The sequence below is a fragment of the Solea solea genome, chromosome 8 (genome assembly GCF_958295425.1).
Source record: "Solea solea chromosome 8, fSolSol10.1, whole genome shotgun sequence".
Taxonomy (NCBI): domain Eukaryota; kingdom Metazoa; phylum Chordata; class Actinopteri; order Pleuronectiformes; family Soleidae; genus Solea; species Solea solea.
In genome coordinates, this window is record NC_081141.1 from 16107867 (window position 1) to 16127436 (window position 19570).

Consider the following 19570-nt stretch of genomic DNA (forward strand, 5'->3'; position numbering starts at 1 on the left):
AGTTTCACCTACGTTGTATCATCCCTTGTGTCCACGATCTCAACACGATCCAGGTACCAGGAGGAATGAGATTTGCTGTTGTCATGACGGATCCGTAGCTTCTTGAGAGGACCCAGTTCAATAGCCATCACTATGAAAACATCCTCCTGCAAAAATACGACAGGCATACCTTTCAAAGCTTCATTTGGTAATGCAAAGTACAGACAGACTGGACATGTCGGAGGAGGAGAAAGAAAGGTGGTGAAATAAGCAAAGCAGAAATAACGCAAGTCTATATTATTTTTTAATTTTTAAATGCATATTTTAATTATCAATCATGACCACATCAATAGCCACACACTATAGTCAATTGCTACATCCCTGCAATGTTTTTGTTGAAAATATGTACAATTAATTACATTGTTATTTTTTAGATTATATTTAGATGACCTCAGTATTAAAACATATGAATTAACACACCTCTTTGATAGTGTTGACGAAAACACTATATACAATATCAAAAGCATAATAAAAGTAGAATTTATGGCCAAACACTAGACTGTAACTAATAATGTGGAGTCTCTGGGCATGTTAGTATGAAGAATCTTGATCTGCAAAGTAATTGCAACTGTCGCTGATATAGAAGAGTATAATAATCATCTCAGAGATACAGCTAGTTATGGAAGAGTGGAAATTCTAAAGAGAAAGTGAAGTTACTTCCTACCACTGAATGCACCAAATACAGCTGGGGATCATGCAATGACATGCTAAGCATCAACCATTAATTAATGTGGGCACTCTAAAGTTCTTACAATATGGATTTTTCTATAGCTGACACCAATCATTAGTAATCAGTGTAGTCAATGGCCAATATATGATGCCATAGATTATGTTTTTCTAGGTAAATGTTTTAGTTTTTGCTGATAAAAAAGTTAAATAATAATAAATGTGACACAGAATTGCTTAACTTGAATAAAACACTAATTTGCATTTTGCAGCATACATCAAGTTAATGAAATCAGTAAGTAATAATGGATCATTAAACAACAATCAGTTGATTTCATGTTATGTATTGTGATATTTACTCAGCAGTTGGAGTTTTTTGTCTCCAAGATCAAAAATGACCCTTCAATCTTTAGTCCTAAATCTTTTAAAATTCAATTTTAACCTGAATTTTATTCATACTTTTGTATGTGTGATTGTTTCTTTTTTCTTTTCTTTTTTTCCTCCAGGATTCTTATCACTGAATGACAAGAGGTCATTGCGGCTTTTAATCTGTGGGAAGAAATTAACCTCATTCTTAATGGACAAATGGTAGCTATAATGCACAGATGAATAATTTACTGGTTTGGATGAAGTAATGAGTAAAAGTAGGACAGGTTCAATGACACGTAAGCCGCCTCAAACAAGTACCTCTCATTCACAGCTGCAGGGAAGCTTGTAATCCTACCAGAATAAAATCCCACCCACACCCCACACTGTAAGGCTCATGTTGCGGGGAAGTGCTCAAGTCTTTGACTAACTGCTGGATCATTTACCGCAGGATATTGTTCTAAGAAAGTGGGTAAAATGGTTCAGTGCCAAGAAATTTAGTTTTTATATTCCAATTTCACACTCAATAAAACATTTCTACTCTACCACTGTCAACTTGTGTTTTAAAATTCTGTATTATGAATCTAAGTTAATGTCAGAATAAATGGTGTAGTTTGAATATTGTCTCCCTCCTTCACACCGGATTCCTTCCTTTTATCTCTAGCTGATTTAAAAAAAAAAAAAAAAAAAATAAAAATTAAAGAAAATAATCCTACCTGCCCCCGCTCAAATTTGTTGAGGTTGTCAGAGTTCTTCAGATATCGCTCTCCGGTGTCTCCATTTTCTCCATAAATATTGATGAAGACGTTTGCATCAGTCCCTGCTCCAAGCATGTCGCCAGTGAAGACACACACTTCATAGGTGTTAACTGTAAGACAATACAAGGGATGAATTACCAACAACTCTTTAACGTGTCACATGGTGAATGTCGGTCGGAAAACTGTGTCAGATCAAATCATGCATGTCCACAACAACACAACATCAAAACATGGGAAATCATTCAAACTCCTCACTGGCAAACTGAGATTTAAATGGAAAATTGACAGGGTTTACATGGTTAAAAATGTGTGTCAATTTTAGAAAGTAGAGCACATCATGTCAGTTTTAAAGTTTTAAAATTCTTAAGATTTCAGTTTTTTTTATCATGATGGCATGAAGTTATTGATGTTAATATGGACACTATATTAATAAAATGTTTGAGTGTTTAAAACCTGGAATAATCTGTATTCAAGGACCTTGACTGTGATTTTAATTGTTACAATAAAAAGAAAAATAATGTTAACGAACAAATTATGGGCAACGTGCCAACTTTTGTCTCCTTATTTGTGTTCACTGAATATCTTCTAAATATCTGTGGCTTGTTATAATCAGTGTAGAAATGGTGCCAATTAAAAAAAAATATTAAACAAATAAATTAAACGTAACCAAAGAATTAAACATAATTTAATGACAAAAAGCCAGTATTCCAAGTATTCTATGCCAAGTATTCTAAATGTACAGTGAGTGCAGCTGTCATTAACTTGTGATTTCCTTCACTGTTTGAAGTAGGTATCCAGCAGTTTTTACACAATTAATACTTTTAAGAGTTACGATGAACAAAGTTATTCTTCCCTCCTGAATTACCAGTGGATAAATAGCAGCTCCAGTGAGCTGTGGGTGGTGTTTTATCTATTTTGGGTTTAGCAACATCTGGCCTATCCTAATGCCAAACTTACAATTTTAGTCAATGTGAGAATGTTCTGGTAATTACCACAGAACCAAAATGCCTGCTCGACTGCAGTTATGTGGAGGTTTTTAAGAGCTCATAAGGACACACAGAGAACATGATGTGATCCCTGCACACACAGATACACTACAGGTCGTCAGTAGTAGCTGCATCCAGACTATGATGCACTTTGGTTCTGCAGCTGTCTGACGTCTTGGGTCAGTCATAAACATCACCTAAAGTTCAGTGTGGAATAAAGTTGGTGGCAGAGGTCAACTGACACCAAGTGAACATTTCAAACACCCCTTGCTGACATATAGTCATAATTCAAAATAAAGGCAATATACCTCGTATTGAGGCATCTGTATTGTAATACGTATAGTGAGACTGTAGGAAATACTTAGCCCTACTGTTGACTGTGATGCATAAACACATATAAAAACTGAATGATACAAGTTTAAGTATGAGGACAGGAGGCAGCAGAAGATACACTTTATACAACTTGTACCTTCCAGGTCTTCTGCATCCTCGGGCAGAAGCTCCACAACCAGCTCGCCATCCTCCTCTCCTCCAGCCAGCCAGCGTGAACAGGGGAAATGATACGTGAGGACCACTTCCCTCATCTCCTCTCCTTCGTCTTCTTCATCGTCCTCATCTTTTTTCTTTTTCTTCTTCTTTTTCTTGTCCTCCTTTTTCTTCTCTTTGGGCACCATGGCCATGATTAGGTGTTTGACATCCACAGACTCAAGGAACCAGCCGGCACCAACCCCTGAGCCATCATGACCAATGCGGATCTTGAAGATCTTCCCCACATCTTTAGCATTTATCTGGGAAATATTTGCAATGTTTTGGCATAACTAGCCTTTTACTTTGGGACTGCGATGAATTCTGGTGAAATTAAATGTTATTTCTGATACCTTAAATATTTCTGTCGTGTCCCGCTCATAGTTGTTGGATCTGCTTTCAAGCCTGATCACCTCTGTTTTCCCCTTGTCTCCGTAGATCTGGATGTACACTCTGGCATTAGTGCCAGAAAACATGACATCTCCAGTCACAACTGTTACCTCGTAGTTTATTACTGGAAAATACAAATTGACAAAAGTAAAATGACACACACATCATTGAACACATTACATACAAACAGTTACACCCAGTATTTGAGTGAGTTTGTCTCAGGACATGCATACATATAGAAGAATAAAAAAATGATTAAGATGCAGAACCAGTCACCCTGTTGTGGGTTAACACTTAAATTAGCAGAAACCCATAAATGTGGGTTTCTGCTAATTTAAGTGTGTGTGTGTGCGTGCGAATGTTGCCTACATTGTTCCATCTCCACGGTCTCACTTGGATAAATCTCCACCTCTGTCTTGCCGTCAGCCTCATCCTTGCAAAGCCAGCGGTGACTGGGAAACATGTAATGCTCCCCATGTGTTGGAACCATGAGCTGGACACTGTCCAAAAACCAGCCAGCACGCATGCCTACATTGGTGTGGCCAATCATCAGACGGTTGATCTGAAATAAAAATAAATGAAATTTCACAACTTAACTTTCATTTGAATATATTTTTACAGTAAAGATGAGCGGTGGGAATTTGAGTTTAACTCAGAACATGATGCTTCATAAATGGCCAATATTATATAGTGATTATACAATATAGAATTTTCCACCATTATCACACTTTACAGTGGTGGAACATTAATTTTCTGTGATACGCAGCACCATGAGAAGTCATGAAATATTGAACAGAGAAATCTGTTTAGAACACCATTTGTTTAAAATGAAAAAAAATATATCAATATTTAGTTCTAGTGCAGTCAGAAAAACTATAAATTGCCATACTGACATTTTGTCTCACACTACAGTAAATAATGTTAGCACAGAGTATAGGAATGAGCTGTACTCATTACTAAACCTCAAAGACATGTTTGTGCCACCTCTGCATCACCTGTCCAATATCAAAGGTTTCAACTGTGAAGACATCAATGCGTCCCGTCTCAAAATAGTTCCCCAGGTTGTTGTCGGAGACCAACAGCATCATCTTACTGGTGTCACCTTTCTCTCCATACAGCTTGACAAACACATTAGAGTCTGAACTGCCACCGGGGATGTCGCCCGTCTTCACTGCGATGCGATAGTCAATGTCTGACACACAAAGACAAAAATATATAGTTCAGTTTCTGGGGTCATATATTATACAATCTGCAGAAAAGGTTGGGAAACATCTTTCTCAAAATGCAACCAAAAACAAAAATCTGTAATTTGTTGAATCGCTTAATTTAACAGATAAAAGTACAATGAAAAGGATTCTAACTGTATTTTGGTTGGCACAGTTTGTAAGATTACAAAGGTTACATAGTGTAAGTAACACTATTCTTAATTCTTAAAATTAAAGATGTTAGATTCTATTGCATTTTAAAATGTGTCCCAACCTTTGTGGAAATGGGGTCTGCATAAAATTTTGAAGTAGTACGACTTACTGTAAAGACGCTGTCCATCAGACAATGGCACCAACTCTCTAACAATCTGTCCATCATCCTCATTACGATCCAGCCACCTGCACAAAACATTCAATAATCAATTTTTCATTTTGTCAATTGAATGTGGTTTTAACGAAAGTTGATAACAAATGCTTAATTTTGTATTCACACTGTGACTGAAGCACCTGTTGCAGGGGAACTCTACAGCCTGGAACTCTGCCTGACCCTCTTCTCTTACTATCACTTTGTCAAGGAACCAGCCGCAGCCGCCACCTTTTCCATCATGTCCGATTCTCACCCTCCGAACCCGCCCAATGTTTACTGCCTCAATTATGAACTCATCCAACTAAAGAACAACAACAACAAAAAAAAACCTTAATGGAACATTCAATTCTGATGCCATGTTATACGTCACACAGAAGAAAACATGGTGAGGAACAAGTGGCAAATATCATGATGCATAACCGATGCACTGTGACAAATAGGATGCAGTATTCCATACAAAATTGATTACAATTACATTTTATACTGTGTCATCACTGACAGAATGCAGAACCCCATAATTGAGTTCATTAAAATCATACTGATCAGAGAGCAGTGTATAAGATTATAAAAAAATGTGTCTTTGATTTTCAAACCAAAAACATAAAAGGCCAGAGAATTGAGATTTCTGTCTGACTGTCTGTCTGACACTGAATGCACAGAATAAACTCACGTTTCCTTTCTCAAACTTGTTGACGTTGTTCTTGCAGATGATCAGCTCTCTGTCTCCAGTATCTCCCAGGTCGCCGATCAGATTGAGAAAAACAGATGCATCTGTGCCACTCCCGCCTACAGTCCCTGTGCAAACTGTCACTCTGTATTTCACCACTGTAGAAAAGAAAATTGGCCAGTCAGGTTTTATGTTCAGTAACACTTTATATTACATTTCACAGTTAATAACATGGTAATATAATTATATGGTGACAAGAGGGTAATATTATGGTACAAGCAACTTATTGCTAATACAATTTCCAGGTAACAGCATGGTAATGGCAATTACGATATCAGTGAAATACTTAACATGAAAATTCTCATGGGAAACAAAATAACCATGTTATATGGTTGACATTTTTCCTCCCTTACTGTATGTCCCACACTATATTACATTTAGTTTTAAGGTAAAACTGTTCATGTTTAGAGCAGGGACCAATAATCAGGAATTGAGGTTAAATACTTTAATGCTCATCAATCTATATCTGTTTAGTTTTATCACACTATTACATTATTATTACCAAGCTATTACCTGAATATCACATTGAAAATAGTATGGTGCTACCATAATAATGCATTACTAATACCATAGTATTTCTACATAGTTATTACTGAACTGTAGCATCAAGTGTTATTTTATAATCCTAGACTCTAGGTGAATACACATGCATGCACATACATGACAGTGGCTCATCGATCAGATCTCCAGTGGCAGGTAGTTCCCTCACAACCTCGTTATCATCTTCATTAGTGTCCAGCCACCGCTCGCATGGAAATTTGTACTTTTCTTTTGTTAATGACTTCATCAAAGATGCCTAATGAAAGCGCCGTAAATCATAGTTTAAAACAAAAAAAATAGACCTAAATGAACAAGTTTAATATATGCAGAATCCAAATCTGTCTGTTATGTTCTCATGATAAACTCCCTAATATCCTAATTTTCATGTTAATTAGCATGCCTGCAAATGTGATTACACAGAATTTAAAAGAGTTATACACATAAAGTGTAAGCAGAAATGTCAAAAATTGAGGTAATGTATGAAAAAAGGCCCAATGGATTAACTGTTTCCTCACCTTGCTAAGATGCCATCCTGCAAATTGATTTCTTTTTTCGTGCCAGATTCGCAATTTCATCAATTTTCCCAAATCTGGCAGCTCAACCTATGAGTTCACATCAAGATCAAAGCAGTTTATAGAAAAAACTTCAGTATCCAGTATCCAGTATCCGACATGTTGACACTAATGTGTGCAGTACTGAATTATAGAATAGGCTACATACCATAAACTTGTCCACCTGTCCCTGTTCAAAATTGTCAGTTTCGTTGTCGAGCCTCATCTCATCTGACTTTCCCTTCTCTCCGTACACCTGGAAAGAGATAGCTGCGTCGCTCCCCGCGTTGGGTATATCTGACGTCCAGATCCACAAGGACCAGGGAAACTCTAAGGAGCACCAATTTAATCATTGTCTTTAAATCAGAAGCAATATCATTGCAATATGTAAGCAAATGGAGAATAATTCAATTTAAGAAAATATAGAGAAAATCACTCACTTAATAAGGAATATGACAGATTTCTTTTGACTTTCCTAGGCTGATTTATTTAGATTTGTTTTTTTCATTTTACCTCATATTATTGGAAATATTGGACTTTTCACAAAAACTATGAAGTATATGATTATTAAGTAAATGATTATTTACTAATGCTGCTGTGTGTCTATTATTATTATCAACATTCAACTCACTTTTCTGTCTCCTTTGCCTGAGAGACACCATCTCATACAGTTCTCTCTCGATCAGCCCATCTCCTTCCTTGTCATCCAGCCATTTACTGCATGGGAAAGTCTGCTCAATCCCCGTGAATGGACAATAAACTACCACCTATGCAATAACGTGATTCAAGCTCAATTATTTCACAGAAAATGACCAGACTGTATGATTAGCGTGTACAGTATGTAGATACGCATATGTTTAAGGTACCTTCTCGCAGTACCACCCAGCACTGACTCCATCGTTGTCATGTCCGATGGTGACTCTGCTGATGGGACTGAGGAGAGCAGCAATCTCAACATTAAAGATGTCGGTCAAGCTCCGCTCAAACTTGCCTCCCTCTAAAAACACCTGGTGAAATACAGCACACAAAAAAAACAAAACGTAAAAGACGGGATCATCCTTCGTAAGACAGATACCGTGTTGTTTGTGGTGATGCATCATCCTACAGCCCCAACACTGAGAAATGTGTAGTCTGATATTCATCACCCCAATAAAACTATTTGATGTAGAGTAAATTGACAACCACAGTCTTTAAATCATATTTTAAAGACTGAGTGGTATAAATGAATCAAATTGATTTAATCCCAATTTTAAACAGCAGCAACTTAATGCTCCTCTTGACTGTAGTGAACAAATACTTAAAACTGTAGCGCATAACTTTTAAATATATAATATATAAGTATCTGTTACATTCACATTGTCAAATGAGTTCACACAATTTTGATCTTTATTTTAATTTTAAGATCTTGTGTCACCTGGTGACATTCCCACGCTGCACACAGGAAGTTATTGTTTTTACATCAAGACAGAAGGAAGCTACAGCAACATTGAGCTAGTAAAGTGAGATGATGTAAAATTAAAACGGAAAACGCAAAGAAGCACCCACAAAAAATTTCAGAAAGTAAATACTACAGTTTAAAAAACACGGTCATTCAGCAGTTTGACGGAATCAAAACTACTAAGCTGCCAGTGTTTACACACAAATGTTCCCTAAGGTTGGATTGTACTTTTGACAGGTTTCAGATTAAGGAGGTAGCATATAAATAATGTTAGAGGCAGAATAATAATAACAACAACAACAACAAAAGTTACCCACTGCAGCTTTAAGTAAAATAATTGAAGACACAGTTAAGTGGAAGCCGTAAGTCTGAGGTGTAAGTTGTTTGGTCAGATATTTTCTTATTACCTTTCCACTGTTCCTAGCGCCTTTCGAGCCATGCATAACAATGTGGATTTTAGAGTTGGTCCCAGCACCTCGGATGTTTCCTGTCACGATCTGAACGTTGTACACTATACCTGGTGGGTACAGTTACATCAAGCTATCAGTGGCTCTGTCAGTGGTTCACAACACTCGAACTCGCTGAGCTACTGAGCAGGATTTACTCAGCCAGAGCATTGATCATGAAGACCGATTACATTCCATTTCCAAAAACGAATAGTATGTAAAATTAGATTTTTTTCCCAAATGTTATGCTCACCCGTGGGCTGGCCACCCCCAACCAAAACATCCCTCTGGATCTTTCCATCATCCTCATCGATGGCAAACCAGCGGCCAATTGGAAATTCATACACCATTTTGTTTCCCAGATCATCCAAAACCACCTGCATAAAAAGGAAAATAAAAAACATAAAAAACAAACATATGAAGGAGACCTGAGGGGTATTCCAGAAAGCAGGTTCAACACACTCTGAGTCTATCCCTGAACTCTGAGTTGACTTACTCTAGGTCGGGAAACTCTGAGTATCCGGTTCCAGAACAGCTGATCTGAGTTAGTTCAATCAACTCTGAGTATGTTAACCTCGAGGTACGCGCGTGCACGACCACTGAAAAAAGCCATCATCAATGGAGCCCCGATACCACGAGTCACCATGACAACCGAGAAAAAAAAAGATCAACATATTTCAGTGCGAAGGAGTTGGAGATCCTTATGCTGGGCTACGGAGAATATGAGCACATATTTCGCCGCGAATGCAACACAGCTGCAGCAGCGAAGGATAGAGAGACCGCATGGGAGAAAATTGCTGCCCGAGTCAACGCGTAAGTTTGAATGTACTATTCCATTGACGTAACATTTAACCGTAAGATCGTAGAATATAAGTAGGAATGAAATCTGAGTTTTTCATTTAGGTGCAATCCAACAGGAGAAAGGAGGACTTGGAAGCAGCTCAAAATTAAACATAAAAACATCATTCAAAAAGGTAAGGCATATTTTGCTAGGCTATGATTGCACCTCACTTTGATTTATTTTTTTATTTTTAATTGACTTAGGCTATTAAACGTAACGTAAATATTAATTCAGATTGCAAACATTGAGTTCTGCTCAGCCAACAGAAAGAAGGCAGAGGCCCGAAAAACGGGTGGAGGGCCACCTCCACCACCTCTGACAGAGGCTGAGGAGCTGGCTCTCAGTCAATACAGGGGTCGCCCTGTGGCTGAAGGCATCCCCGGGGGAGGCTCATCTGAGCCTGTCACCCCCCAGGACACAAGTGCCTACATCAGATGCAAGTATACACTTATGTCTTTTTTTTAAATAAAACTTTTTTATATATATATATATATATATACACATGCAATCTGAATTATATAGAGGAGGAGGAGACGCTGTCTGCTGCCACAGGGAGAGATCCGGAGGGGCCTACTGAAGTGTGTCTTAATATTATGTATAGCTCCTGCCACTGCTCTACCCATTCATATTCATTTACATTCTTGAGTGGAATTTGGAGTTTGACATGTACACTGAAGTGATGAGCATAGATAATGGACAAACTAGCACATTCTTGTCCTTCAACAGAACATGGCTGGGCATCACCAAGAGGAGGGTCCATCAACTTCTAGAGCACAGCTTGACACAGTGAGATTTTCGGTCAATACCATGTTAAATCTGTATGTAGAACTGCAGGAATTAAATTAAACGTCCATATGTTTCCGAGTTGCCGGTAAAAGAGTTGTACAGGGTGCACCTAATGAAAACCATTCAAAAAGCCGAGAAAGAAATGGTGTACCTGGACCAGCAAATCAGAAAAACAGACTTGTAAATTCTATTACTTGAACGCCAGTTGAGGTGGGTGCATTGTCATGGTGAAACAGGTGAATATGTGAAATATGTTAATAGTTGGAACTATATTACAAATCCTGACTGTTGCTTTTGTACATTTAGAGAATAAAGAAGAACCAAATCACATGTGAATTTGTCTTTTATTTTTAATCAAAACGTCTAATCTGGGTCGGAAGATTCTCGCACGACGTAATGCATTTCTGATCAATACGGCTTCGATGTCGATTGGATTTCTAATTAATGGGCAATCCATGTCTAACTGCTTTCTTCGTGTGGGAGAAGACAGGTCGAAACTCTGGGTTTCTTATAGTAAACCTGCCAGCGAGCAGGTTATGTTCACAGAGTAAGTTACCGCAGTAACAGACCCAGAGTTTAAGTTACCTCTCTTTCTGGAACGGATAACTCAGAGGTTCCCTCATCTCAGGGTTAACAAACTCAGAGTTCTCACATAACCCGCTTTCTGGAATACCCCTCTGCTGTATATCATGTTCTCGAAAGCAGCAGTTCTTATATTTGCACAGGTGGACAACTAAAATGACAAAACCTGTTGAGTAGTTTGTTTTATTCCACGTTTACGTATCGTTAATTTAAATAAAGACATACACAATATAAATAAATATCACAGTCTTTGATTTTTGGTGTGATTGTGGTTCAGCTAGTGGATGTTACTAGAGCTGCAACTAACTATTATTTTCATAATCGATTAATCTGTCGATTATTTTCTCAATTAATCGTTTGGTCCACAAAATATCAGAAAACTTTAAAAAATGTTGATCTGTGTTCTTCAAACCTGGAAATAATGATGTTCTCAAATGTCTTGTTTTGTCCACAAACCAAAATGATTAACTTTTGATGATTTCTTTATTATCCAGAGCAAAGAAATGAAGAAAATATTCACATTTAAGACGCTTAAACAATTAGAAATCTTATTTTAATCATGAAAAAAGCTTCAAACCGATTAGTCGATTATCAAAATAGTTGTTGATTAATTGAGTAATCGATTAGTAATCGATTAATAATCGATTAATCGTTTCAGCTCTAGATGTTACATTATTTTGTGGTTAAAGAATTCTGCAATTTATATCAGCAAAGATAGTTTGAGCTATATACAGTATAATACAGTTTTATAAGGTAACTCTGGAATTTATTGAGTGCAAAAAGTTATTTAAGTGTAAACAAGACTAAACAGATTTCAGTAATGACAAATGAAAAAATGTGAGTTCAAATTATTTTGGTAACAAATCATGAGTGTAAACACATCTATGTTTACGGTCACTGTGATCTTCAGTCTGTGATACAGGAAATCTACTGACTCGTCTGTTTGCTGTAAGGTAATCCCTTAACGTGGGCACGGTTTCCCTTTACACAACGGGTAGAATGACGACATGTGTATCCTGTGTGTGTGTGTTTGAGCTTGTGCGTGTATGAGTCTGTTTGATTGATCTCATCACTTTGATGAACATGTTGTTTGTGTCAGAGTTGCAGTGACACAGAGGAAGAACCGAGCAGAATGAGGCACAAAAAGAATCTAAAGATGAAGGCTTTGCTCACAAGTTTAGCTCCTAAAACCTCTCATACTACACATAATACAAAATGATGTAACAAAATAAAAGTCATTCCTTACCTGACTTATATTAAGTGAGTTATTTGTTTCGTCTGGGATTTACCTTGTCAGCAAACCATCCTGCTGAGGAGCCTTTGTTGTTGTGACCAATGGTGATTTTCCTTACTTTGCCCAAGTTTGGTGCCTCAATTGTGAACTTGTCTTCTGTACCTTTTTCAAAGTTATCCTTGTCATTGTCCAGTCGCCTCTCCCCTAAAATAAAAAATGTACAGTATCAGCTATCACAGTGAAAATGTGATGAGACCAAAGGTTTTCACTTTAATAAAAAAGGTGACCATATGTCTGATTCAAGTAAACCCGCCAACCCGAATACTCTGGTCTGAAATGACTCATTTGGAAAGAAATTGAATCTCAATCGCGAGGGTTGGTTTAGCCAGTTCGTCATTCTGATCGGTGTTCATGTCACAGTTGTTCTGATAATGGTGGCCTGGTTTGGGTTATCGCGTATTCCCTATGTAAACCTGACGTAGTTCCATTGCTGGAAATGGATCTACATTAGGGACGTCAAAGGACTCTGGATTGTAGGGCAGTAAATTAAATATGCTTGGTTTGAAAGTCCTGCTTATTTATTTCTTCTACTATTTTTGAAACAAAAAATACTCTTCACATGTCAAAATGGTTCAACCTGATAAAACTCTTAATTCAAAATTTGCAATCAGAATGATTTTAATAGAATTGAAGGAAAATTGCACATGTAAACATAGCTACCAATATAACGATTATTTATGATGATTACCCATGGATGGGAAAAAAATGTTAATGATATCAGTTTACATCTATATTGTGCAACGTACTTGCTAACATCCAAATCTGAGCATGGGCCTCTCATGGTTTGATACATTTTTAGTGGCCTAAGGCCTCTGAAGTTGGGGAAGCGCTGAATGAGATAAGTGATAGAATGATAACTTAATATACTGTATTTACCCGTGTCTCCAAACTCCCCAAAGATATTGAGGAAGACATCTGCATCTGTTCCGCTGCCTTTCACATCTGCAGTAAATACGCTCACTACATACTTATTATCTGGAAAGATAAAAACATTTTAGAAAACACACTTTACACAAAGTATACACAAGAGTATGTAAACCACATGCAACCACTTTAGTGGGTAATATCTTTATATTCCTCTTTATGCTCTTCATAGTCACTGGAGGCTCATATCTGACTCTGTATACGCACATTTGGGCATGTCCATGGGGTCCATGGTGCCGAGCAGGTCTCTGACATAAACGCCATCGCCCTCACTCTTACTTAGCCAGTTGTTACAAGGAAAGTAGAACCTCAGATGAGGCCTAATCACATCCGTCACTATCACTCTGTCCAGGAACCAGCTGGCACTAAGGCCAGTGTTGTCATGCTCAATCCTGGAACAACATAATAGCGACATCTCAGAAAATTCATTGAGTTTTTCCTTCGTGGATCAAGACACGAAATAATCCAAATATAGAATATAGAATATAGAATATATATGTAGAAATGTGACCTGTGCTGGCATAGCATACTAAACATTTTCAAATATGTAAATAAAGAAAAACAGGATTAAAGATTAAAATGTACCTTATCTTTTTCAGTGATCCTACATTGTGAGTTCTGATTCTGAACACATCAGTTTTGGCCCTTTCGAAGGCTGTGCGACTCCTAAAATCATAAAAAAATACAAAACATTTCAGAAAGCAATTGAAATTGCAAAATGTATGGTAACAAAATATTCCACATTCACCTCAAATCTTGTAAATGTATCATGCAGAAACTCACAGCACTGCAAACTAACGCTGCAGAGATTTTTACACAAAAAACACAGCATAGTATGCAATCACATTAAAAAATAAAATACCTCTTTTCTGTACTGTTGAAGTGGAGGAAAAAAAACAAGATTATTTCAAGTGCAAGAGTCTTTTCTTTTAAACAAAGTTGTACATTCATCCCAACAAATAAAGATGAATTCATATTTAAATTTAAATTTAAACATTTAAATGAACACTCACTTGCTGGCCAGGTGAACTTTGGGAGTGATGCCATATTCTCCAAAGAGGGTGACAAACACGTTGGCATCGGTTCCGGCTCCTCTCTCATCACCAGTGATGGTCACAACCTCATACACTGGAGGGTCATACCATCAGAAAAAGGAAAGCAGGATGCAGTGCATTAGTACAAGGATGGTGAGGTACAGTAGCAAACATGGGTGTAATAATCCAAATTCTTACATTACACACCTCAACTGAAAACTGCAGAAATGTGTCATTTACCATGTTGCAAAAAAACTGCAAACACAACAGCCAGCAGCTAGATCAAGAATAAAATCAGACATTTTAAAAGGAACTCTCCACTTTCTGTTTCTATCTGGTTGCATTGGATATCAATGTTTTGCTATAAAAGCAGCTAATTATCATCATCATTATGTTGTGTGACTCCAAGGTTAGCATTCAAACTAACTGAAAACACTTGGTGACTCAATAAATAAGGATTGTTTTATACATTACGGGTAGATAAAGGCAAGGAGAAATTCAAGTTTTTTTTTTTAATAGTTTATATGAGGGCCAGTTTAACTAAATTAAACAACACTTCATTTAAAAAATAATTTGATAGTTTCATTTTTCTATAACATTTTTTCTTACTCAAATGACAAACACTGCGACAAAAATGCACATTGTCCAGTTTATGTCAGGTGGATTTTTTTCAATTGGAAAATAAGGCAGAACACACATTTTAAGCAACAGAATGCTAACAATTGTACAGAACCCGAGCGCAACCATGTTCGCTATATTTTTTTTTATCCTGAGAGCATGGGATAATGGTCGGTTATTTTGTGATGACAAGATAAATGAATGCATTATCTTGGGATAATAAAACTCATGATGATGAGATAACTTATTTGGTTATCTTACGATGAGTGTTATACCTTGACTAAAGCATAGACTGATGCCCTGATCAGTCGATTAATCCGTTTTAAGACATTTTCAGCTCCTGGCATTTGTCAGAACTTACATGCTGCTGCCGATGGGACTCATCTCTGATAAAAATTAGTTATTAGAGGAATAAGCTTTTATTTATTGTTATCCTGTGATAACAGATGATGACGATAAAGATGTTTTTCCTTGATCTTGCATGCATTCATCCTGATCTTTTTCAACAAAATAAAAAAATATAGTAGCAACCACAGTCTTCCCCAGCTTCCATAAACATTTTACAGTTAACAATGAGGGCCAGAATTTAACTTCAGAGAACTGTGACTGTAACCACCTTGTGTAAAATTTGGTGAGTGACAGGTGTCATATAGCTGTAGGTTGAGGACAACATACTGATGACACTTGGATACCACTTCACCCAGTGTAACGTTACCATGACCATTAAACTAAAGCAAGGGCACAGTAGCAGTGGCACGTATATCTACAAGCAAGGATTCACATCTGCTCTGGGAGTCAGGTGTCTTCTCTCTAACAGAACTTGCATGAAATGTCATTCTCTCAATTAAGGGTATTTTGTATCACATTCACATCACTCTAGTTGGAGCCACATGATAAAAGGATACTGCATGGCAATATGGCAATTTAAAAAAATACCTTTCTTTTTGTGATACTCATCCTCGTAGTTCTCATCTTTGTCTGGCTCGTAGTTTCGCAGCTCCTTCTCATAGATTTCAACATAATTTTCAATTTTCTTCTTCTTGCCTTTGGTTTTCTTGGTGTCTTCATCACTGTCCCCCTTATCCTTCTTCTTCTTGTCTTTCTTTTTCTTCTTCCCCTCCTCTTCCCCAGCTGAGTCCTCTTTCTCAGAGTCCTTCTTGGATTTTTTGTTCTTTTTGTCCTTGGAGCCCATTCTCGCTTTGACTGAGGACTTCTCTGAGCCTTTCCTGGTGGTCTCAATCACATCAGGAAGTTTCTCACCGCTCTTTTCACTCTTGCAGACATTATTGTTATTCTTATTATCTGTATTCTGTGACTCACTGCTCAACTCACCCCCACTCTCTTCTTTGGCTTTCTTCCTCTTCTTCTTGACCTTTACTTGATTGTGTCCCTTATTTCTGGTGCTCCTCACATCAAGTCCTGATGAGTCAGAATTGTATCCTTCTTCATTGCTGTCTTTTGACTTCTTCTGCTTACTCTTCTTCTTAGGCTTTGGTTCCTGATCTTCCGAGTCCTCGTCATCTACATCTTTGGTTTCCTTCTCTGTTTTTTTCTTTTTTGTGGGCATCTTTAATTTATTTACTACCTTGTAACTGTAACCGATTCCCGTTTGTTCCGGTGAAACTTGATTAAACTGACCCGTGGCTGTGCAGGATTGACCAGGTCTGAGTCAGAGCTCACAGACATCTGTTTGACAGGCAGCCAGGGGACGCCCCAGCTCTCTGCTGCTGGTTGTCCTGACCAACAACTGCGGATCATCTGACCTGATAACCTAACTGCTTCTTGTCACATGACCAGAGGAGGGAATCCTTTTAGGGGATGGAGAGCTGCTAGAAAATTCCACAGGTAGGGATCACTTTGGTCTGCGATTTTGGTTATACACATATAAAATAATTTTTTCTTTTTTAATTTTCTTTTTATTTAGGAGGTGGTGTTTTGTATATGTTTTTTATAAATATAATTTATTAAAATCAGATGTTGTCATGGAGTCCAATTTTCTTTCTTTATACAATGCCTGAAATTATGTGAGCTGAATTTGCCATTAGGGGTCCATGTTTAATGTGCAGCATTGAGATGAAGAGTTGAAGGAAAGAAGTAGCAAGATTACAAATAGTCCTGGTTGGAGAGAGTTTGATTGGAAGGTTAAGATTAGGTATTTTAGAACACCTTATCTTTTGTCCAGGTTTGCTGGAGGGGTTTTGGAATGATTGTTGATCATACAAATATTTATTATGATTGTCCAAAAACACAACAATTTGGGGAGATAATTCAAGGCAAATAAAAGGGAAAGGGAAATAAAAGTAATTTGAAATGTTGAGTTGCCTGTAAACCCACAGTATTATATATTGGACATTGTCTCATTATTCTTCATGACACCCCCTGTCCACTTCTTATCCCATTCTTCTTCACTTGATTTCATTTTGACCTATTTGAATAACTTAGAAGGTCGGATAAAATCAACCGTCAAGGAATGTTCGATATGTATTGCTTGTGTACTGTTTTGACACTAAATGAAGCAAGTTAATAAATAACACGCAGCATTTGGATGACAAATCACTTTGATAATAAATAACGTTTTCAAGAGTTTAAAGCAGACTCGGTCTTTTTCTCCAGGTTCCAATGCGAGTCCAAGCTTTAAATACAAGTCAAGTCATATGAATATAGAAGATGAAGATGATTTCCTAGATATTCCACCTTTAAATATGCTTTAAAAACACACAGAGTTATTTTTAACTGTTAGTTGTATCTATAACAGGAACATTGTATAACACTAATACAATGTAAGGACTGGTGGTGGACATAGTCCCATACAAGTGAATTGTTTAAAAGAAGAAGATATAATTAACACCAATACAATTAAAATAAACTACAGAGCCTGAAATGTAAAGAATAGTGACATTAGACCTACAATAAACTAAATGAATTCCACATTTTAGCCTAATTTCGCAAACTAATCATAACCAGCTTTTGACCCACTATGACGTTAACTAGCGTTAGCTTAAAATAGCAACCAACTGACTTCCTGTCTTACCTTTATTTGTGGGATTTGAAGTGACGAATTAAATGTTATGTCCAAGTTTGTACGCAAGGAGTTACCGTTACAAAAACAAATTGTTTATTTGAGAACATGTAAATATTACATGAGTCAAGTTATTTCGAGTCACTTTACTCAAGTCTAAGTCGAGTCCAGCAAGTCTCAGGTCCTCAAATTAGCGACTTAAATCAGACTCGAGTCGAGTCCCTCCCCCACCTGTGGATGGAGGTAATAATACCAGATGTGCAAGTAATTCTGTACACAACATGTGTGTGCTGAGATTTGTGTAAAGACATACCTTCTCAGTGATGCTAAATCAGCCAAACTGCAGATGCTGACCAGCTGTTGTTTACAGAGGAACATATCTTTCAGTCCTACACAAAAATCTGGACCGTGACAAGTTCACGCCCACGATGTTTAACACTTAAAGACACAAGGTAATTGTGGCTAACATGGAGATAATCTGCAGGGAGGGAAAAATGATGAAATGATTTGATTTTTCAGGTGAAGTATGATCCCTTTCAGTGAGGAAGTTAACTGTGCCGAGTTACACCTGTGCTTTTTCTACTGTAACCTGTCAAAATGTCTGCCATGAATAATGCATTCAGACTACTGCAGAGGGCAGTATATAACAGAAATAAATAAATAAAAGGGAGGACTAAAGTGATTTAAAAGATAAAGAGAAACATATGATCCACAGTAGACGTATACATTATGTTAACTTAATTTGCAGATATTTCTCAGATAAAATTGAGAAATGACATAAAGTTTTCCCTCTGATTGTAACATTTAATGTAGGCTGGGTAAAGACTGTGTCAAACTTCACAATGCATTTAATTAAAATCTGTATTTTAAATATGAATAACCCATTAGGTCAAAGGCTGGTTTCTAGTTTGTACACAGCATAAAAGTCACTCTGTATCAAATGTTCTTTTTATCACCGTCGAGTGAAAATTTCAAATGAAATGTCTCCCCCTGCAGGCAGCCAGCAGAGGGAGACATTTCATTTGTATTTGAGTTAAAAGTGAACTACTTTGCATCTGAGAATGAGGATTGGTTTGCATCATTCAGATTTTGGCAGGCTTATACAAACACACACACACACACACACACGTTTACCTTTACATAATGTGAGGGAGATCTTCTACTAGACTTGAAACTGAAAACCAGGGGGAAATTACTTCTGTCCATAATGAAACATGTTCATTCTATGCAAGCATAATACATAAATAAAATGTGAACAATTACATTTCTGTATTTTTATTTCAGCATGCAAAGGAAGTAGTCCTTATATACAGAAGCAGAAAAAAACACCAATACAATGTTCTAAATAAAATATGTATCATTGTTTAATGTACAACACACAATGACAACAATAATTAATAAACAAGAAATCCTTATCCTCATCTTTTTCTCCATTCTCTCTCTCCCTCTCTCTCTCTCTCTCTCTCTC

General features: G+C 37.1%; 1 protein-coding gene across 1 annotated transcript in view; it reads right to left on the reverse strand.

The window, feature by feature from the left end:
• The window catches only part of loxhd1b (lipoxygenase homology PLAT domains 1b), a 29736-nt gene extending 11264 nt beyond the window's left edge, over positions 1–18472 (reverse strand). The window contains exons 1-22 of the mRNA XM_058637135.1: positions 16020–18472; positions 14445–14559; positions 14017–14097; positions 13639–13823; positions 13384–13482; positions 12503–12651; positions 9258–9381; positions 8966–9075; positions 7987–8127; positions 7752–7887; positions 7290–7450; positions 7085–7171; positions 6690–6825; positions 5973–6127; positions 5443–5603; positions 5258–5334; positions 4726–4922; positions 4100–4292; positions 3694–3854; positions 3285–3603; positions 1788–1939; positions 13–146 (exon numbers count right to left, since the gene is read on the reverse strand). Of these exons, the coding sequence (XP_058493118.1) occupies positions 13–146; positions 1788–1939; positions 3285–3603; positions 3694–3854; positions 4100–4292; positions 4726–4922; positions 5258–5334; positions 5443–5603; positions 5973–6127; positions 6690–6825; positions 7085–7171; positions 7290–7450; positions 7752–7887; positions 7987–8127; positions 8966–9075; positions 9258–9381; positions 12503–12651; positions 13384–13482; positions 13639–13823; positions 14017–14097; positions 14445–14559; positions 16020–16650 (3704 nt within the window). The 5' untranslated portion in view covers positions 16651–18472. The remainder of the gene's footprint in view (positions 1–12; positions 147–1787; positions 1940–3284; positions 3604–3693; positions 3855–4099; positions 4293–4725; positions 4923–5257; positions 5335–5442; positions 5604–5972; positions 6128–6689; positions 6826–7084; positions 7172–7289; positions 7451–7751; positions 7888–7986; positions 8128–8965; positions 9076–9257; positions 9382–12502; positions 12652–13383; positions 13483–13638; positions 13824–14016; positions 14098–14444; positions 14560–16019) is intronic.
• Positions 18473–19570: the final 1098 nt, after the last annotated feature.